The sequence below is a fragment of the Mesoplodon densirostris genome, chromosome 6 (assembly GCF_025265405.1).
Source record: "Mesoplodon densirostris isolate mMesDen1 chromosome 6, mMesDen1 primary haplotype, whole genome shotgun sequence".
Classification (NCBI taxonomy): domain Eukaryota; kingdom Metazoa; phylum Chordata; class Mammalia; order Artiodactyla; family Ziphiidae; genus Mesoplodon; species Mesoplodon densirostris.
Window position 1 is genome coordinate 15,309,825 of NC_082666.1, and position 23,207 is coordinate 15,333,031.

General features: G+C 41.6%; 1 protein-coding gene across 1 annotated transcript in view; it reads left to right on the top strand.

Annotated features, from left to right (window-relative positions):
• The window catches only part of BRINP1 (BMP/retinoic acid inducible neural specific 1), a 137,074-nt gene that overhangs the window by 53,151 nt on the left and 60,716 nt on the right, over nt 1–23,207 (top strand). Inside the window, exon 2 of the mRNA XM_060101631.1 lies at nt 17,175–17,365. Coding sequence (XP_059957614.1) covers nt 17,175–17,365 — 191 coding nt within the window. The remainder of the gene's footprint in view (nt 1–17,174; nt 17,366–23,207) is intronic.

A 23,207-nucleotide genomic window follows, 5' to 3' on the forward strand; every position in this document is an offset into this window, starting at 1 on the left:
CCTGTCCTCTTTCTGCTGTATGTTAACCATCTCTCACATTCTGCTCTGAGATGGAGGTGTTAGGGAAGTTTCCATACGTGAAGTAGGATTTTATTTTGATCTTGATGGATGGCATTTGGACAGGTGAATTCTTGGGTTTAACAAATATTTATTGAGCACCTTATAAGTGCTGGGCAGGGTTAATAGGCTCATGCAGTGAAGCATCCGATGAATAAGACAATGTCTTTGTCCTCCTGGAGTTTATGTTGTAGTGGGGAAAAGGGCTGGACCTGGACAGTATATAGAGGAAGATAACAAAGTGTAAACGAATGGATAAAATAATTGCAGATAGTGACATACTTGTCCTAAATAAATGAAAATCAGGTAATGGGATGGGGGCTAGTTTAGCTTTGGTGGTCAGAGATTGCCTCTCTGAGCTGGTGGCTAGGGCAGCACTGTGGACATCTGAGGGAAGTGTATCCCGTGCAGGCTATAGAGACACTGAGGGCCAAAGCATCCAGGCCTATCTGAGGAAGGCCACGGAGGTCAGCGGTGCAGTTAATGGGAGAAGAGTGGTAGAAGGTGAAGTTAGAGAGGTAAGCAGATTCCAGGTCATGTGAGCTATGGTAGAGAGATTCAATTTTACGTTAATTAAATCACTGTGCTTACTCAACTTCTCTCCCATTGCTCCTCCTTATTTGCTTGGATCACCTTCTCAGTGCCTTTGCTGGATCCTTCTCTTTACAGTCTCTAGATATTAGAGCACTTGGGGTCTCAGCCTTTGGACCTCCTTTCCTGTGTCCATGTTCTGATGATCTCATCTGTTCTTTTCTGTTCTTGAGGCTTTATAGAATCTCTCCCGATGATTCATATTTATATTCCCAGCCTAGACCTCTCCCTGAACTCAGACTCATATACCCAACCGTTTAATAGCCTTCTTAAATGCGTCCCATCAAAGTCAGAATTCTTGGTTTCCCTTTTCAAATGTGCTCCTCTACCAATGTTTCCATTTTTGTCTAATGACATCACTATCAACCCCATTATTTCTACTCCAAACCCAAAGCATCCATGGTTCTTTTCTTCACACCCCTATATCAGCAAATCCTATAGATTTTTTTTTTTTTTTGGTACGCGGGCCTCTCACTGCTGCGGCCTCTCCCGCTGCAGAACACAGGCTCCGGACGCTCAGGCCCAGGGGCCATGGCCCACGGGCCCTGCCGCTCTGCGGCACGCGGGACCCTCCCAGACCGGGGCACGAACCCACGTTCCCTGCATCAGCAGGCGGACTCTCAACCACTGCGCCACCAGGGAAGCCCAATCCTATAGATTTTACTTACAAAATACATCTCCAGTTTTATTGTATCTAGACCACTGCTACCTTCATCCAGGCCACTGTCAGCTTCCATTAGACCACTGCAGTGGCCACCTGGTGGCACCCCTGCTTCCAGCTGTGTCATTTTCCATCTTCAGCTCTCATCCACAAAGCAGCCAGAGTGATCTTTCTGAAACTTAACTCGAATCCTATCACCCTTCTCAGACTTGTCCAGTGGCTTTTCATTACTCCTAATGGAAAATCCAAAACCCTCATCATGGTCCACTAGGACTGACTCTATGCAGGCCCTGCCACCTGTCCCTCCCTCTCCAAACTGGCCTTCTTGTCATTTTTTCAAATACTCTATGTTCACTCTCAGCACTGGATATTTTGCCATTGCTTTTCGCTTTGCCTGAAACAAATCTAACTCTTCTTTACCTCATTTGGGTCTCTGGTCCTATTTCTCTTCATTAGAGGAGTTTCCAGTGCCCCCATACAAAAGTGAGCCCCCTTTACCTGTGTCATTTTCTGTCCTCTTACCTTGTTTCATTTTTCTGTGAGACTTACTGTGGTCTGGCATTTTATTGCATATGCACTGCTTCATTTATTGATTGACTCTCCTACTAGAATGTGAGCTTAATAGTTTGCCTGTTCTTTTCACTGCTTTATCTCCTGCATTTAGAAAGTACATCGAACATATAGGTGCTCAAAAAATATTGGTTGAGTGAATGAATAGATGGGAATTCATGGAATCACCTCAATTATTTCAGAACCTACCATATGCCAGGTCTTAAGATAAGTGCTAAGAATAGCCTGAACAAGCTAGCTTCTTCCCACTCTCAGGCAGAATGCATCATGGAGCAGGGACAGAAAGAAGTAAACAGGTAATTGTAGTACAGGGTAATATATACTTTGATTGAGAAGTGCAAAGTGCTCTCTATTGGTGAGTAAGAAGGAACCAGGTAAAGCAGAGGAATCGTTTTTCCAGCAGAAAATAGTACATGAAGGTAGGAAAGCCTGGATGTAAGAGTGGGTTGTATACTTGATGGAGCTTAATAAAAAATAAAGCTGTGTAGGGCTTCCCTGGTGGCTCAGTGGTTGAGAGTCCACCTGCCGATGCAGGGGACACGGGTTCATGCCCCGGTCCGGGAAGATCCCACATGCCGCGGAGCGGCTGGGCCCGTGAGCCATGGCCGCTGAGCCTGTGCGTCCGGAGCCTGTGCTCCGCAGCGGGAGAGGCCACAGCAGTGAGAGGCCCACGTACCGCAAAAAAAATAAAAAATAAAAAAATAAAGCTGTGTACTGGCCAGGGCCAGGGGGAGGTTAGGAATCAAGAAGAAGCTGGTGAATTAAGTAGGCGTGGAAGGCATTCCGCTCAGAATTAAGAGGTCTGGGCTATGTTTAGGTGGTGGCTGGTGTCTGGAATGTTCATAAAAATGTAAGGGGTGGGGAGGGATAAATTAGGAATGTGGGATTAACAGATACATGCTACTATATATAAAATAGATAGACAACAAGGATCTACTGCATAGCACAGGGAACTATACTCAATATCTTTTAATAACCTATAATGGAAAAGAATCTGAAAAAGAGTGTATATATATGTATATGTATGTACATATATATGTATGTATAACTGAATCACTTTGTTGCACACCTAAATCATTGTAAATGAACTATATTTCAATAAAAAATGAAAAATATTTGAAAGAAAAGAAAAATGTAAGGAAATGATATTAGTTAGGAATGGGTCCACAGAGCAGTTCAGTTTGACTGGAGTAAGGATAGGGTAATAGAAGGAGCTGAGACTTTCAGGTTTAACTCTGGTCATGAGGACTCTTGAATAGGAATTCAGAGAGTTTCCTATTTATTTTGTAGACAGTGAGGGCTCACTGATGGCTTCCCAACAACGTGGAGGTGGCATCATGAGCCAGTCCACACTTTGAGAAGAGAATTCTGGCTGTGATCTTGAGCAAGAATCACAGAGTTGTCGAGGTGGAAGCAGGGGAGTCAGGTGGGCGGCGTTTGCACTTCCATGTGTTTTGTCTAAGAACCTCATTTTATTTAATCCCATAAGAGTCCTTTCCTGCAGATCTCTGGACTTCGTAGATGTGCTACTGATTGGAAAAGGGAAAAATGAAACCACTAAGGTGTTGAAGATTAATTCCAAAATTCCTCACTTCTGGGGTTTAAATTGCCACCTCTGCCTACGCGTGGAACAGGGTGCAGTAAGAAATAGAAACAGGAAGTCACAGAAGACTTGGGCAATTTGTAAACAGGGTCCTAAGGTAACGTGCCAGACTCCAGGGGCTAAGCATCGGCAGTGAAACAATCTGATTGCTGAGGGTACTTCAAAGACATGAGTTTCTTAATGCTGGAAAGGAGAGAAAATATATTCACAAACTTGTACTGCCTTGACTTATTTAAGAATTATTTACTTGGGCACTTTATAGTTCCAGTAGAATATAGAATATAGTCCCCGCCCCATGTAGGTTACTGTCGAGAGGAGGGGATGACAATAAATCATCACATATGTCCACGATTGCCACTTGAGTTTGGTGGTCGGGGGGACCAGAGCTGGCTGGGGAGATGGGGAAAGTTTCCTGTAGAAATAACCTTCAGCTGAGACCTAGTAGGTAGGGAAAGAGTTTACTAGGAGGGAATGATGGGAAGATTGTCCAGAGAAGGGGAAACATCAGAGCCCTTTGGTCCTGAGGTTCTCAATTTTGCTCTATAGAGGGGTCCCCTGGGAGCTTGTTAGAAAGGCAGAGGCTGAGACTCTTTGCTAAGTTTGAGTGAGCTGTTGTTTCTGTATTTTAACATGGATTCCCACCAAATTCTGGTGCAGCTGACTTATGGATCCCATTTCACAAAGCACAGATAGAATCTGAGTCTGAGTTTTCAAATTGGGCTCTGAGCTTAGCCTGAAGGGGGGTGGTGGTGAAGGGAGAGACAGGATTCTGCAATCATCCCCATTCCTGGAGAAGCTCTGCTTATATCAAATTTACCTATTTTGCAAAACATTTATTGGAAAATTATTATTTGTGTTTTCCCCAGAAAAATGCAAGTTCTTTGTATTGTTCACTTCTGGAGCCCTAGCACCTAAAATAGAGACAGAATCATGGTAAATCCTCTAAAACAAGCAAACAAAAACTTATTTGAAAGAATGAATTTGTGAATCAAATGTTTCATGTCTAAACAAAAGTCTGAAAGCCAGTCGTCCAACCCAACTGTCCATTTTACAGATGGGAAAAGTGAAATCCAAAGATGAATCATGGCTTGTCTAAGGTAGCCCAGCTTATTATGGTAGAGTAGATGGTAGGTTTATGATGCTTTTGCTCGAAGGCCAGTGCTCATTCTTCTAGACCCAATGTTAGCCTTTAAGGAGGCCAAAATGTTGGCAGTCCCTCACTGAAAATGCAAGAGGTAAGTAAGAAATACAAGCTAGTTTAAGAATAGTTCATATAAAATCATAACAAGCAATTAGCTTACTAGACAGAATATTGGGTTGCAAGTTATCATAAGTCACATCTGGTGTGCACATAGTGTGACACAGTTAAACCTGGGTGGGTTTTTGAATCTGAGCTTTCTCATCTGTAAAATGGGGATGATTATAACCACCTCCCAGGGGGCTTGTGCTTTAATGCAAAGCACCTGGTCCATATTTGGTGCCCAATATATATTTATGCTTAGGCATATGGATCTGAAAAATCAAGCCTGTCCAGTGTTAGAAGAGAGATATTGTTTGTGGCTGAGTCTATGGATTTAGATGGATAAGCATCTGTGTAGGAGAGAGAGGAAGCTAGGCTCTTCTGGAAAGTAAAGTGAACTTGCAGGAGAGTGGTTGATTGGCAGTGACTTTCGTAGCCTATGGCCATTAAAATACCTTTATGCCCAAGAAAAATAACACTTGCTAGTCGTTTATGGACACACAAAAAAGAGGAACTGAAGGATCATGTGATGGAGAGGAACCGTATTTAGGTGCTGTAGGAGAAAAAATAAAATTAAAATTCAGAGTCTGGGGGTAGCCATGGGATAGACAACAGGGCTGACGTCTCTCATTGTGTTTTGGAGTATCATCCAACTAACTCAGGGGTAAAAAAAAAAAAAAAATTAAATAGGTAATGTCTTCCATAACTTTAGTTCATCTTGGTGTCTGTGTGAGACCAGTATAGCTGTCAGTGATTGCAAGGAAACATTTTCAGTTCACCTGGGCACTCAGAAGACAGCTCATGTTCTTTCCTGAAACACGTTGGGTCTCCGAGTGCGTAAAGACAGCAACAGCAACACTCTGCAGTGACCGTGCGGGTTCTGAATCCCTTCTGTAAGCATCTCTGTCAATCAGCTACTCAGACTCTGCTTTGATACCTTTAGACAAGGGCTCCCTTCTTCCCTGTTCTATCCTGATTCATTCTGACAATCAGAAAAAGCTTGCTATATTGAGTGGGACTTTATCTTGCTGTCAGTTCTTCCTGGTCATTGCAGTTCTAGCCATTGGAGCCAGGTTTTCATGGCGTTACAACTCATCACATTCCACCAACTAGGAAAATTGGCAGTATCTTCCTTCTTCCTTCAGTGCTTGGGCAATCAAATACCTCTGAGAATGCCTTAGGCCCCCCAGAAGGTATTTTTTTCATCATTGTGTATATTAAGTCAATTACCTTGTTTAATCATCAAATCATAAATTCCACTTGAAGCGTGTTTATTTTCTTAACTCAGGTGTGATCGGGGCGTTTTTAAGAAAATCAGTTCCTTCTAATTTGTATGTAAATAATGACTTTGTTATTTAGGCTTTAAAGGAGATTCAAGCAGGCTGTGTGGGAAACATCCTCATTTTCTAATTTTCTTTTGCCCAATGTTTTTAAAATATTTTTAGGGCAAAGGAATTTTTAAAAACACACAGAATTTAATGATCTATCTATCTCTATTGAGTAGCTCAATCTATAAATCTTTGATCTGGCATTTTTTATTATTTCCTTAAAATACATTACTTGACTGGCCAGCTCAGTGGGTTAAATCAGGATCAGCCAACTTTTTCTGTATAGGGCCAGATAGTACATATTTTATCCTTCATGGGCCCTATGGTCTCTGTTGCAACTATTAAACCCTGAGATTATAGTGCAGAAGCAGCCATAGATAATACATAAACAAATGAGTGAGACTATGTTCCAATAAAAATTTATTTCCACAACAGTCAGAGGGACAAAATTGGTCTGTGGGCCATAGTTTGTCGATCCCTGAGTTAAATCATTCTTAAGAACTTTGATACATATAAGTAAAGGATGGCTTTAGACCCCCCAATTCCTGGTATAAGACCAGAAATTCAGTGAATGTGTGTTGATTGGATTGAAGAAAAAGGTATTTCTTAATAAGTTTAAAGCAGGGACAGGAAAGCTTTCTCTATAGGGAAACAAAAGGAGGACCTAGCTGGGAATGCGGATTGGGGGGAGGCTCTCAGATGACAGCACACTTGCTAATCCTAAAATACTTTAACGAGAAAAAAATTGGCAAGTAAATGCAACATTACTTTCTAGGGAAGAAGTTTGCTTGTTTTTCTCCTAGAAAGATGTGCTGTGGCAGAGGGAAATGAGCAGAGGTCTGCATGTGCAAGACTTGGATTTTAAAACCAGCTACTGATAGCTTTGTGTCCCTGGGAAAATGATCTCCCCTCTCAGAGTTTCCATATTTCCATCTAAAGATCGAAGGCAATATCAAGATGTTCTCTGTGGTCCCTTGGAGCTCTCAAATTTTGTGATCTGAAAAAGAAAATTCATCTAACTGCAATGTTTAATAGGATTTATGACAATTGGAAAATAATTGCTGCTCCAAATTTTTATTAATCTATATTTAGTTATGACTCATGCTTTCACAATAGATGTTTTGGAAATAAGCAGAGAGACAAATTGAGTAAACAGAATTTTAAATATTTTATTTATATGCAGTTTGTGTGATCCCTAGAGCCTATGGGCATATTAAGATCATTTAAAATATCCATTAAAAGTTATGTGTTATGAGACAAACTCCCCTTTTAGAATGCCTTGCCAAAGGATAAATAACTCACATTTATTGAGTAGCTACTACTGCCAGATTAATTGCATTCATTATGCTTAATCCTTCCAGTAACCCTGCAAGGTAAGTACTAGGATTCCTATTGTACTGATAAAGAAAGCTCAGAGAGGCTGAGCAATCTGCAAAGGATCACTCAGCTAATGAGTGGCTTTCTGCTGGGATTCAAAGCCAGGCCTTTCTGGCTGTAAACTCTGAGCTCCTCCCACACTGCCACAATGTCAGGAAAGGACCTGTTTGGTGCCGCTTTTTCAGGTGCTCAGTGTATCATTTGCTTTTTCTCGATACGCCATATTTCGTTCTTCTGCAGAACGTCGCGGGTGCTTCCGACAAGGCAGTTTGGGACAGTTAACACCTGTCCTCCACTGGCCTGGTGACACCAGAGTAGTCAGAGGATGAGGGGGCAGGAAGAAGCAGGGAAGAGCCCAGTCAGAGAATCCTGGAAGCTGAGTTTCTGTCCCAGCTCTGACATGGATGTGTCATGTGGTCTTCACTGCCCTGGACCTCAGTTTCCCCCACTTGTGATGGGGATGGAAATGCCCCCCACTTCCAGGTTATCGAGAGGATAATGTATATGATGACAGAGCTTTGTAAAGGACCAAGTGCAGTACAGACCCCACAGTGTTGAGATAATGGGATGGGACAGCGGATCAGCATAGAGGACACTGAACCTGAGATCAGGAACCCAGATTTTAGTCCCTCTTGCTATCAAAGGTTCTGAGGCCTTGGGCAAGTCCATTTCTCTCTCTGAGTCTCAATTTCCTCATTTGTGAAATGACAGCAACGTCCTTGGTTGTTCCAAAACCCCTTTCATCCTCATTCTGATGTTTTGGATTCTGTATGGCAGCGAGGTAGCTCAGGTGACTGAGGGTATCTAAGGAAACTCTGTCTGCTCCGAGTAAAATACAGCAAGAACATTCTAAGCTGCTTTCCCCATGATGAATTCCCATAACCCCCATGGTGGTCCCTGTCCTCAGTAACAGTGCTCCACGAAGAATCCCACTTGCTTTTCTGGAGATGGTCCATTTCTATCAAACCTGGGCCATTCAAGTGTGCTTGCTGTGTTTCTATTTTTCCCTTTCAAGTTTCCACTCAACGAGAAGCATGTAGCCCAATTCCAGGATGCTTACCCTGGATTAGTTGCCCCCATTTCTCTGAACTTTATTCCCGTAGGAGCCTTTAGAACTGCTACTAGGGTTAGTAGAAAAATAAAAAGGCCATTACTTAAATGAACACACTTTGGAAAACAGAAAGACTTATATACAAATTGTAAGCAAAGATTATTTTCTCTATAGTTAAGTCAGTGTCTTTACTTGTAATTAAAACAACACTATTCATAATCACATTTTCAGGGACAGCTCTTTTTGGTTGGTTGTTCGTTTATTTGTTTTCTGCTTTTCCTCTCCTTACCCTTCTAGAGCTAAATTACCCTGGAGAACCACTTGGATGCTGGGATTCCTCAGCTGCTTTCTCACTTATGTTCTGAGGCATGGAGACAGGCAGGGGATTTGTTGAGGACACCATACTTGTTAAGATGCATCATTTCCACTTCACATGTGCCCTTGGGTTCACCTTTCCCTTAGCTGGCTGGGGAACATGTGGGGAGAGGCTGGGAACAGCAGGCAAGAGAAATGCTCTCTCTCTCTCTCTCTTTCTCTTCTCTCTCTCTCTCTCTCTCTCTCTCTGTCTCTGTCTCTCTCTCTCTCTCTCTCTCTCGCTCTCAGCTCAGTGACTTCACCTCCTCAGTCCCCTCCTCTATGTAATTTCCCTTGTTCGTCTCTGGGGATAATTTTCTGCTAACAGTAATGGAAGTGGTCCCAGATCCTCCTCAGCCCCCAGCCCCAGACATTCAGAGGCTTATTTTTATTTCACTTGCAAATAAATGCAACCAACGGAATAAGCCACCCAGAAATAAACAAATGCAAACATCCTGTAACCTTAATCAGTTATGCTTTCGGCAAACATTTATTGAGGATACAATGTCTATAAAATATTCTAAAATGTATCCTTGGATTAAGTCAGATCACTATAGTCCTTCTTGTTTAAACAGTAATGTTTGTCTCTCATGGAGTTGCATTACCAAGTGGTGCTTCATCATATGCCTTAGGCTACACTGAGCCAATCAAATATTGTCAGTGAGGACATTCCCCACCAGCATCAACTACATCCATCTCTTTATGAGAAACCATAGGAGGTGTTTGTATCTTATTGCAGCATCCAGGAACTCTCTGTATCTCCAACAACTTTGAACAACAGCTGTTCTGTTTTCTTCTTGATTGTGTGGCCCTTTGGTCTGTAATTCCCTTTTTCCTTCGGCTGCAAGGAAGCTCAGAGACATTTGTTATCCACTTCTGTCAAGTGTTCAGGACTTTATAGGATTGCGTTTGCATGCTAATTTTAACTCCAAATTCATTTTGTTTTCCTCCCTTTATTTTTCCATTGTTCTATTTTTTGAAGTCTATACAATAGGTGTGTTTTTGAAAACCACTTCCAGTTGGTTCTGCTATGCAATCAGATTCAATTTAAAAAAAGGCTGCAAAACATGTTTCATAAAGAAGAGTAAAGCAACCCTTCACTTCCTTAGAGGTAATTAGTTACTTTGATTATCTAGAAAACAATGGAGGAAACTCACATTTATCCAGCACTTACTAAGCACCCAACACTACTGGAGATGTTCTCCTCATAACCCTGAGAAGTAGAAATTGTGATCCCCCATTTTACACATGATGAAACAAAAGCGAACATTTTAAGGAATAATAATATCGTTATAACTGTGCCCTATGCAAATAATAATAATATTATTAAATATCATCATCATCATAATATTAAATAATATATATTATTTATACCATTAATATATACATATGATAATATTAAATATATTAACTATAGATATAATAATAATAAATAATAATAATAATAAATATCAACAAAAACTTAAAATTGTCCATACCCTGCTGCAGTTTACAGAGAGGTTTTCTAGCCATTATTTCATTTAACTCTCAGAACAATCTGGGAGATGCATGTTTTTAGTCTTCATCCCATATATGAGGAGATAGAGTAGGAGGAGGTTTATAAACTGTCAGTCCATTTCTTAGATGCAGTCAGTACTTTTATCATACTTCGTGGGAATCAGGAATCAAATCCCTCCACAAAAGTTCTACCTACTAATAGCTTTAAAAAGAGCAGGATTGGGCCTCCCTGGTGGCGCAGTGGTTGAGAGGCCGCCTGCCGATGCAGGGGACATGGGTTCGTGCCCCGGTCCGGGAAGATCCCACATGCCGCGGAGTGGCTGGGCCCGTGAGCCATGGTTGCTGAGCCTGCGCGTTCGAAGCCTGTGCTCCGCAACGGGAGAGGCCGCGACAGTGAGAGGCCCGCGTACCGGGGGGAAAAAAACATTAAAAAGAGCAGGATTGTTTCCTCTTGTCTTCTACCCACCATCCGTCATCCACTATTCCCCACCTTCCCATTGGAGCCCCTCCTGTGACCGTGACAATGGTAATATTGATAATAAATCTAACACTGCCTTTATTCAGGGTTTTTATGTTCTAGATACTGTGCTCCATGATTTAATATAAACCTAAACCCATCCCTCTAAGGTAGATATGCTTCCCCTAGATTACATCTACATTTTTTTGGAGTATAAGCAAACTCACCATGATTTCACAGCTAATTGATGGAAGGGTCAGGTTTTAACCCAAGATTTCTGTCTCCGGGGCCCTGGCTGAGAGATACAAAGCTGAAGATCATCTAATACTATCAACTTATTTCCCAGGAGAGTAAACACACACCTCCACAAGGGCACAGAGCCAGTTCTCCTGCCTGTCTCACAATCTTTTCTTCAGTGCATCCTCATTCTCCATGTGTCATTGAGTGTGTGTGTGTGTGTGTGTGTCTAGGAAACAGAGGGTTAGCAAAGGGGACAAGGGAGTATTACAATAAAAGCAGTGCTCTGAAATGCGAGCCTTGGGCTTGTGGTTTTCTCTGTACCCTCATCCTAAGTCCTGTGACCCTGGATCCAGTCTCCATCCATCCCCTGCCTCTGTCTGCACCCGCCCTCCCACCCTCCGCTCCCCTGGTGGGATGAGCCTTGCTGCAGCCACCCCATGCCTTCCATCCAGGATCCTTTTTTAATCTCAGTCTAATTGGTTTGCCCGCCCTGCTGGGATGCTTAATTGGGCATAAACATATCCTATGCCATTGTGAGTTCTGCCTTCTCCTCCAAGGGGAATTTGCATGTTCTGTGGGCTCAGAAGGAAAGATATATTTTATGTTGTGCTCAATTCACTGAGAACTTACATAAAATTGTTCCTGGGTCAGCAGAGCAGTTAGACAACATGAAAAGCAGGCTTTTTCTCTCTTTTATTTTCTTCTATCTTTTTAAGGTGGCATGTTGCAGTGGAAAGGGCACTGCACTTGGAGTCACAAGCCCTAGGCTCTGATTTCAGCCCTGCCAATCATTTTGCTGTGCGATCTTGGGGAAATAAGTTAATGTCTTTGAAATTCAATTTTGCCATCTATGAACTGAGTGGGTTGGATTGGATGACTTCTATGAAAGGAGTCATAGTGATGCTTATAGAACAGGAGTCATACTCACCATGGGCCAAATCAGGCCTGAAACCTGCTTTCATAAACAAAGTTTTATTGGAACACAGCCACACTCACTCATTTATTGTCTGTGGCTACTCACACTACAAGGACAGAGTTGAGTAGCTGTAACAGGTACCTTATGGCTGCAAAGCCTAAAATATTATCTGTCCCTTTACAGAAAAAGATTGCTTACTCCTCTTTTAGAACATAAATCAGATGGTGTCATTACTCAAAACCTTCTTTTGACTTTCCATATTACTTAGAATTTAAAAATAAAAAGTCTTTACCAAATCTAGAATGGCCTTTTGAGATTGGTGCCAACGCCATCCCATGTTTTGATGTTATTTTTTTTTCTTTTTGCCCTTCCTTTCATAACATCTCTTCTACTCATCTGCTCATCTCATCCTGCCTCCTTGATCTTCCCCAAACCTGGCAAACATATTCTTACCTCAGGACATTTGCACCTGCTGTTCCTTCTTCCTAGATTACTCTTCCACCAGGTGGCTGCATGGTCTCTTCCTTATTTCCTTCACGTCTCCTTAAATGTCATCAAATTAGGAAGGCGTTTTCTGACCACCTATATAGAACTATGCCCTCACCCCACCCCAGGGCATCCCTACCTCCTTCCTCTGCTTTATTTATCTTCATAGCACTTCTCTCCTTCTGACATGTTACACATTTGTCCTTTCATTATCTGTCCACTCTCACGAGAATGTAAGCTCCTTGATAGCAAGAATTTTATCTAGTTTGTTTATTGCTGTATACTCAGATCTGGAAAAATAATAAGCATTCATATTTTGAAAGCATAAATGAACTGTTTTAGTTCTAATGTTGTTTAAATCTACTTCTGAATAGATCTAGGTACTGTGAAGACTTTTTACTGAAGTGTATTTTGGTAAAGAGAATAAAATTATAGAATCTTGTGGCTATTACAGTATTAACTCCAACATTCTCATGATCATCACAGAGTCACATAGACTCATTTTTAGAACATTTTTAGTCTGGACTGTTGGCCATTAAGAACAGAGTTTATAGATAGAAATCTAATAACACAGTTCAACACACAAGACCCTTCATCGTGTGGTCCCTGACAACCTCTCTATCTTTACTTCTTATCATTTATATATCACATGCACTCAATACACATGAATACTGCACACACACACATCCCTCTCTCTCCAACTGTCTTATTCTCTCTTATTTTTCTCCATGTTTGCACGTGGAGCTTATTCTTCCTGAAATATCCTTCCCCTATCTTTGGCCAAATGCTATGCTCTCGTCAAGATTCAACTTGTACAGAAGAATTTTTTGACGTCCCCGCTCCCACCCCAGCTGCTCCTCCAGACTAGGTCAGGGATCCTCCTGTCTGATTCCTCTGTGACTAAGATGACTGTTGCAAATAGCACATCATTCAGTAAGATGGAAATTCCTTAGGGTTGGGAGCTGTCTGTGGTGCTGAACAGGCAGTGCCTGGCAGAGTCAGCACTTCATAATAACATCCCTCAGTTATTGAGCTTTTCCCAAGTGCCCAGCACTGTGCTCAGTGGGTCACATGCATCCCCTTACTTAGGGCTTGCATTCCATCCTGTGAGGCAGGAACCGGGAACCCAGCACTGGCTTCCTCCTTAGTTTTTTCAAGGAAGCAACACAGATGGCAGGCCCTGGGTGTATAGCTAGTGAACATCAGAAAGAATGTAGAGGCTGTTTAAAAAAACAAAAAAAAGAAAGAAAGAAAAAGGAATTAAGTCATAGGCTTATAATTTGATGGTGGGGATGGTATTGTTCCTTTGTGTCAGTACTGGTTTTACTATGGTTTTCATAGTCTACTTTTCAATATCTACATTAAAAGTGTGATTTAAGAGTCAGGATACAAGTTTTCTACCCCCAGTTCTACCACTAATGAGCTGTGTGACTTTTGACATGTTACTTAACCTCTCTGAGTGTAATGCATGTCAGTTTTGAGGACTGTAGACATATTCACATGAAAAAAATAGTAACCCAAGGTTGTAAGCTATAAATAAATGTTATATATTTCTATATCTATATATCTATCTCTCTCTATATATATCCCTGTATATAACATAACTATAATTTATAACATAATAGCATAGAACTGTATGTCTATTATACTGAAATATGTGTATGTTTCTATGCATATATACATATATTTTTTTCATAACTACACGTACATAGCTTTATAAATTTCAGGGATAAGCTGATGAGGAAACACTCTTTCCTCAGAAGTATCTAATGATTCTCATTGCCTTTTATTGGTCATCTAATGCTGAGTAACAAATTACCCCACAAGTTAGTAGCTTAATATAACACTATGTATTATCTCAAAGTTTCTGTGGGTAGGGAATTTGGCTGTGGCTCAATGGGGTGCCCTTGCTCTTGCCATGCTATTGTCATTTGAAGGTTCCACTGGGAAGGGTCTGCTTGCCAGCTCATGAACATAGTTACTGTTAGAACTCAGTCCCTTGTGTGGTCTCAGTTCCTCAGAAGCTATTGGCCAGAGGCTTCCCTCAGCTCCTCCCAGTATAGATCTCTCAACAGTGCATCTCACAACATGGCAGCCAGAGCAAGACAAAGACAAAGAGAGACAGAGAGACAGAGGGGAGGGGCAAAACGGAAGTTGCCATACTTTGGGGTTATGGGTTTTTTTTTTTTAATTGAAGTATAGTTGATTTACAATGTTGTGTTAATTTCTGCTGTACAACAAAGTGACTCAGTTATAGATATAGATATTCTTTTTCATATTCTTCTCCATTTGGTTTATCACAGGATATTGAATATATCAATAGTTCCCTGTGCTATACAGTAGGACCTTGCTGTTTATCGATCCTATACATACTAGTTTGCATCTGCTCATCCCAAACTCCCAGTCCATCCTTCCCCCACACCCCCTTCTTGGCAACCACAAGTCTGTTCTCTATGTCTGTGAGTCTTTTTCTGTTTCATAGACCTATTCTTTTGTGCTGTATTTTAGATTCCATATATAAGTGATATCATCTGGTATTTGTCTTTCTCTTTCTGACTTACTTCGATTAATATGATAATCTCTAGGTCCATCCATGTTGCTGCAAATGGCATTATTTCATTCTTTTTTACGGCTGAGTAAGAAGTAAACTAATCACAAAACTATTTTGTAACCTAATCACAAAACTAACATGCTATCACCTCCAAATTCTGTCCATTAGAAGCAAATCACTGGGTCCTGTCCAGCCCATACTAAAGGGGAGGAGATTACACAGGGTGTGAGCATCAGGGAGCAGTAACCTTGGGGAGTTGTGTCACCAGCTACCTCACCTATAAGATTCCCCTCAGCTGGCTCTCGCATTCCCCACTCTCTCCTCCTGTCTGGTCACCCCACTTGCTCCATTTTGTCCCCTTTCACACCCTCTTCATACACTTCCCCTCCTGTTCAGCTCTTCCCATAATGTGTTATGTATCCCCCTCTCACTCACTCTGCTCCTGCCCTTTCATCCATGTGGATTGTTGGGTTTTGTTTCAATGTTAAACAACATTTCTGTTTATTTAAATCACATGTGAACTTCAAAACTATAGTTAAGATATGACCTCACTGAAGCTTCCCCTAGAGACCTCAGAAGTCTGTGTTCCTTCTTCTGCATCCTGTAGTCTTTGGTTTACAACAAGCTGGACATGTCTTGCCTTTCCTGCCAGACTATGAGCTTCTGAGACTGGGATGTGTCCACTCACCTCTGTACACATGATATTCTGCATTTAGTAGGTGCCCTGCAAGGTTCACTGAGTTCAGTTGATTGACTTAAATCTAAGATGTGCACATTACTCAGATTTTATTTAGAATTCAAACTATGTTTTGAATTATGGACAGAGATTTGCTAAGCAGCCACAGACTATAAGCTCTGAGGCTTGGAAATGCATTCCAATTTGAAAGCTTTTTCTTCAGACACAGTTTTCTCTGCATCAGGGGTCAGACTCCACCACTGAATTACCGAGACATATTCCAGCCCGATTCCCACCCTGTTCTGCTTCTTCTTGCTCTGTGCCCCTTCCTTTATTCATCTCTCTCATCTGTGGCAGGAGTGAGAGACCTTTTCATTAAACTCTCGTTCCCATCATTTATCTGGGCTGACCTTACAGTCCTCTTGGCTAGTCTGTTTTTCTCAAGGGACCTGGAGCTTGTAACTCAGACAGGTTGGAGAACTGGTTGTTTCAGGGGGAGCTCCATCTTTGGTAGGAGCAGAGGTCATTATTAAAGCAAAAACAACCTGAACCAAGGCCCTTTAAATGTCTACTTATATTTGGTTTGCATTCTCCTCATTCATTACACGTGAACCTTTAATGATTTATATATCTGTGAATGTGTGAGGAAATAAAAGTTATAAAACTCTCACATTGGATTAGTGTCTGGCATTTTCCAGTGGTGTTTTCACACACTATGTTTCATGTAATCTGGGTACCAGCAATAGGAAATAGATAATATTAATTGGATTTTATAAATAAGGAAATGTAGATCCAGAGAAGTGACATCCTCTGCCCAAGATCACACCACATAGTTTACAAGAGGCAGAGTGAGACCCTGAGCTTAGACTCCCAAGTTCAATGTTCTTCTGTCTTGATTTTCTCTGTCATTAGTGAAGGGAAGAGTGGAAATTCCCTTACATGGTCAGAACAAAGCTTAATTTCTTCCAAACAGTATTTGCTCAGTGAATGCATGTGAAAATTTCGAATGAAACTGAGCTCTGGACTAAATGATTGGGTTGTGGAATTGTCTTAGAACAGGTTTCAAGTTGCATTGTGCCTTAGCGTCTTGTCCATTGGTACACAGCCTTCCTTCCTTTTATTCTTTTGCTTATTTATTCATCCAGGAGGCATACTTGTGACTCGCACCATGTAACATGTACCTAAGAAGATCCCATCTCTCTGGTTTCATTCACAGTCTAGTGAGGGAGATAAATAAGCAACTAGATGACAATGATTTTTGTATCTCTGATGATCTGTAAGCATCGTGAGAACGTGACTGCATCTGTCTGGTTCACTGCAGTATCCCAGTGATGAGAATACTACCCAATACTTAGATCTAGACTGAGGGCTCCAGATCCAAGTATCAGTTCACAAATATTAAAAATAGTTGTGGGCACTCTCTCGCCTAAGTACAGATGCCTGGATGGGATGGTTGGGTGGGCTTTGGCTTGGGGGTAGAGGTGGTAGGTGGAAAGTCTCACTCATCTCTCCTGCCCAGGGAGTTTGCCCGTTGGAAGGTGAGGAACACAGCCATTGAGAGGAGAGACCTGGTCCGTCATCCAGTGCCCCTCATGCCGGAGTTTCAAAGGAGCATCCGCCTGCTTGGCAGGAGACCCACCACTCAGCAGTTCATCGATACCATCATCAAAAAGTACGGCACCCACCTCCTCATCTCCGCTACCTTGGGAGGTAGGTCAACAACCACTGGGCCATAGCCTTGTCATGAGTTTGAGTCTGAGATGGAGGGGATGGTGGGGTGGCCTAGGATCAAAGCCATCTTGACATCTCTGCCATCGTATGTCACTCAGAAGTATATGTTGCCAGACAAGCCACATTGTCTTGGTTGATTCCGTTCTCTAGGACAGTCTAACTTGAGAGTTTACTAACTTTTGTGGAAATACGGCTTCACCTTGGAATTAGCTCAATTCGTTGGGAATGTTTAATCGTATTATTATATTAGTTCCTTTGGAATGCAGTCTAATCTGGGGAAATAACTTCAGATGATGTTTAGAGAAGTGTCTTTGTTTATTGAAGTCTGCTTTAGGGGTTGATAACTTGAGGTTGTCTTTTTACATATGGGATATCATTTGTATCTTATATGGGTTTGGAGTAGATTAGTAGGAAAGCAGACTAATTGCTCCACCTGCTCAGCTTTACCCATCCCTCCCCATCATGTCCAGTTTGTCTTTAAGGGAGTGAAGATAAGAGGGGAGGATAAAAGGAAGGAAAGAAATGCAAAGAAAATGGGAAATGGTAGAGACTAGTGCACTTAGATGCTATGGGTCTCGCCTGCATGCATCCTTTTATATAATGAGCTACAATCCTTTGGCCATCAGTTTTCTGCCACAATGACTTAAGTCCACTGAATTTTGAGAAAGCCCGTTTGGTGGTGGAGCACCATGCCACCTGCTCAGAGAGCTGCAAAGTTATGCATTTAGATAAGGCCCATGTCAGCTGAACAAGATAGGTGTACTGACAAAGGCAGGTGGGTAGACTGAGGCATGCTTATAACAAGTGATCTTTTTTAGAGGAGGGTGAGTGCTCCAAGCTGGAGCAGTCAGTATAAAGTTCCTGGAGGAAGTGGCAGTTTAGCTCAGTAGGAGTTGGCTGGGTAGAGGAGGGTGGTGAAGCTTTCTAGGTATGCATTTCAAGGAAGACCAATGATGTGGAGAATTTGGGTGGAGAAATTGGTTGGGCAAATTCATTCATTCATTCGTATCCACTACTTAGCTACTCCTATTACACTTTCTTGAGTATTTGCTCATAGCAGGCATTGTACATAGTCTTTAGTCCTCAAAAATGGCAAGCTAAGTTATAGTATCTCCATTGTATAGATAAGGAAGCTGAGACTTACAAGAGGTATAGCTAAGTGACAAAAATAAGTGTTGAACTTAGGGTTTTCTGTCCATAAAGCCTGCGTTATTTTTTTGACCCAACATCTGTCATCTCTTTAACCAAGTCACTCGCCAACCCACCCAATCCAACAACCAACCAGCCAGCATGTATTCTTTAACATTTGAGTGTTAAATCATGTAGTATAAATTCTACTCTATTGTAAAGTGAAAATGAAATCACTTCTACACTGAGTGTGGCATTAACCTGTACCCTTTTCTTCAAATTTCCCTCATCTCGCATTTCACTTGAAAAAAACAACTATTGAGATCAATGCAGTACTTCCATTAGGAACTGTGTTCTGTCCAAGTCCCCGGAAGTCCCAAATAATAGACTTTTCTTTTGCAGTGAAATATATTTTTAATTTCTCTGAGGCGAGGTGGTTAATTATTCACAGAGCCTTGGTCCTTTCCTGTTACAACAGCACAATATTTTAAAATATGCAAAGCTTTGGATTGAGTTCCGGTATTGGACAGCAAGCCCTAAATTTTCCCTGAATCCTCAGCGTGGGTGATGGTGGGGGATTTACTGTTGATAGACACAGTGTGGCAGCAACCCAGCAACTGTGTGAGGTCCTTCTTACATCATCACTTCATTCACTCATTTGTGGAAAGGTATTTCTTAAGAGCCTTCCCATGCAATGGGAGAGAATGGAGGCGGTAGGTTGTAGGGCATGCAAAGGCAGGCTCTGGAGTTTGATTGCCTGTTTCTCACCAGTTTGGGGTCACCTTGGCAGGTTACTCAGTACTTTCAGCCTTGGTTTCCTCTTTTATGAATAGAAATAATACTAGTACTTCATGCATATTGTGAAGATTAAATAAAATGATGCATTGAAAGTGCTTAGTGCAGTGTTTGGCACCTAACAAATCATTGCTATTGTTGTTCTAGCTATTATTATTATTATTATTGTTTTATTATAACTATTGTTACTGTTATCATTTAGTGAGACTAAAAAATTGGGGGACTTGGAATTAAAACCCATTCCTACCACTCACTAGATGAATGGAAGACATTGAGAAATTCACTTTCCTGTCTGGCTATCAGTTTTTCCATCTAAATATAAGGAAGTGCAGAGAATTGTATTCACTGTAATTTTTCCTAAGGAGAACACCATATTCACTGAGAGGAAATGCTTTGATAAGCTGTTTGAGGTGTCAGGTGAGTTCCTGAGGACATGCTCAAACAACAGATGATTCTTAAACTGTCACGTAGAGGACAAGTACATGCCTTTAGGGAAGAGGAAGGAAGCGGAGTGAGGAGGAGGAAGTGGAGGTGGCAGGAGGGCTGACATCTAAGACATTTCCATGGGATCCTCACTCTTGGGGTGAAATCTGTTAAACTCAAAATAATTGGTATGAGTGATTTTTTCTTTCTTTTTTTTTTTTTTTTTTTTTTGTGGTACGCAGGCCTCTCACTGTTGTGGCCTCTCCTGCTGCAGAGCACAGGCTCCGGACGCGCAGGCTCAGCGGCCATGGCTCACGGGCCCAGCCGCTCTGTGGCATGTGGGATCTTCCCGGACCGGGGCACGAACCCGTGTCCCCTGCCTCGGCAGGTGGACTCTCAACCACTGCGCCACCAGGGAAGCCCATGAGTGATTTTTTTATGGATGGTGGTAAAGGGAAAAAATTAGGGTCTGGATTGACCCATATAAATACAGGGATCGCAATTTCTCTTAGTCCCTCTGAAGATCATATTTTGGATTAAAGGAAACACCTTGGAGGTGGGTGTCTGTGTGATATATACAACTAAGCTTGCACACGTGCATGGGAGCGCATGTCTCCCTGCACAGATGGATGTGCACAGACGCTTGCCTACGCTTGCGTGAAAGTTAATCTATATGCAGACATACATACATACATATGCAGTGCACACATGCATACATCTTACACCCATGTATATGGGTACAATATACACATATGTGTATATGTAAGCTTGCACATGTATGTGAATGTATGTATATTGCATGAATGTCTGTTGATGTGTGAACACTCACGTTTTTCTGCTTGTGTAAATGTATGTTTGTGTGTATACTCGTTCCCCACCCTGTATCTTGGGAGAGCTCCCCTTGGCTAAGAGGAAGGCTAAGAATAAAGTCACAGGGGCTCAGAAGGAAAGGATGAGGGATGCCCCAGAGGCCTGAAATCCAGACATCCCCTTCCTTCTTCTGGGAACAGTGTCCCCAGGTGACTCAAAAGATAAGATGATTGACTTGCCCCCGCATCCCCCATTTCCTATGTGTCCCACTTTGTTCCCCTCTGAAAGAAGTGCTACAGAGAGTGAGACAAAGCCCCCAGAGACAGAAAGATTGAGGAAAGGGGTGAAGAGGCAATTTGCAGGAATGCCCAAGTGGGAAAGTGACTCTAAACAGAATGTTCTCTTAATAAACAAGAAATTAAGTCTTAATAATGCAGCAAGAAGTCCATTAACCCCTCTTGATCTAAGGTTTGCTTCTGCCAGTTCTCAGTCCGGAGGGAACTGAGCTGTTTCACCTTCTCTTTCACAGGCCCCTTGGCGAGCCTGAGCTGACACTTGGAATATTTGTGTCCTCTGCTTCCTGGCTCTAACTTCTAGCATATATTCACTTATTTAATCATTTACCTCTCCACCCACCTATCTATTCACCTGTTCATTTAATCATCTATCTCCCCATCCATCTATCTATCCATCAAATGATAACTGAACATTTGCTCTTTGTTTGACCTGGGAAAAGCATTGGGAACATTATAAAGAAGAATCAGAGTCCTTCCTGCCCCAGGCCACCACTCATCACACCTGGAACTCAATGTTTAATTGTATATAAAGTTGTTTTTAAGCCAAGTCTATTCAGCTTACTGCAGAGTCCAAAGGATGGACAATCGTGTCCTCCTGCATAACTGGCGAAGACTTCATGGGAAGGTGCAAATATGAGTTTTTTATTCTGAACTCAACTTGAGTCTAGGCATGTGGAACCCAGAGATTAATTTTGAAAATGATGAATCTTCTTACCAGAAGATTTCAGTCAATCAACAAACACCGTAGAGTTGGACCACTTCCACATTTATCCATTTACCCACACATACCCTGATCATTTGTTAAGCACATAATATATGCCCATATTGTGCTAGGCAAAGACAGTGAAATGACGAAAGACTCCTACATACTCACTGACTTCACAGTGCTTCTTCTCTAGTAAAAGAGAGAGGCTATTAAACAAGAAATCACCAGGAAATGTGACAGGTAACATATTGGAGAAATAAAAAGAGATCGTGGGAGCCCGTGGTTAGAGTGCTTACTTTAGTTTAAGTAAACAGTGGGGGATTCAGGGAAGGCTACCTAGAGGAGGTGTCTTAAGTGATACCTGAGGGATGAGTAGAAGTTAGCCAGGAGAAAAACAGAAAAGCAGAGTCCCAGCCATAAGAGAAAATAGGGCACATTTGTGCAGGATAGAGCACAGCTAGAGAGCAGCACGGGATGCAGCTGGAGAGACCAGATCATCAGTGTCTTGGGTCCCACATCTACAGGGATGCAGGCACCCTGCATCATTTCAACATGTAACGAATAAACTATTAATGATATTTTTATTTCTTTTTTCTGTTACAGTTCTGTTTTTATTTTTTTAATTGAAATATAGTTGATTTACAATATTGTGTTAGTTTTAGGTGTATAGCAAAGTGATTCAGTCATATATACTTTTTTTCAGATTCTTTTCCATTAGATTCAATAGGTTATTACAAAATATTGAATATTGTTCCCTGTGTTATACAGTAAATCCTTATTGCTTATCTATTTTATGTACAGTAATTTGTATCTGTTAATCCCATACTCCTAATTTATGGGGAGCTCGCGACCACTCACCTCCTGCTGTGTGGCCTGGTTCCTAACAGGCCGCAGACCGGGGTTGGCAACCCCTGGTATAAAGAGTGCAGGTAACTTGTTCCCATAGCTAGTTCAAGTCCAGGCAGTATAGTTCTAGAGACTGCTCTCTACTACTACTCCAAATGATTTTTGATTGCTACAACAAGCAGACAATGATATTAGGACTTTACGTGTGTTAATTAATTTATTCTTCTTAATTATTCTATGCAGTAGGTGCTATTCTTCTCCTAATTTTGTTCATGAATAAACTGAGAATCAGAGAGGTTAAGAAATGTCCCCAAGTTCACAGTTAGTTGAGAGTGAAACCAGTGGTACAATGATCAGATCTATTTAGGTGGCATATCTGGAGCTTCCTTTATGAAGTTCTGGTGAAACATCTTTTTATCCAAAATAAAATGCACCATTAGTTAGTACTGTTAGTAATCCATGCATGTATTTCTAAGGAAAACTTCATGGTAAATTATATAAGGTTTTCTATTTCTCCCTCTCTCTCTCTCTCTCTCTCTCTCTCTCTCTCTCTCTCTGTCTCTTCCACCCTGTGCCTAACTTTCATGTCATCTCCTCTCTCCCCAAGATGTAACTTAAGAAATGTTTATTGAATGAATGAAAAAAATTGATGGATTAACTATTTACTACCTACTATATGCCAAGCACTGGGCTTTGTACAAGGGATACAGCAGTGGCTAATATAGATAGTGTCTGACTTCACAGGGCTGACAGTTTAGTTTTTCCTATCTATCTGTCTGTATCTGTGTTTAAACTATATCTTATCTCTCTGTCTCTC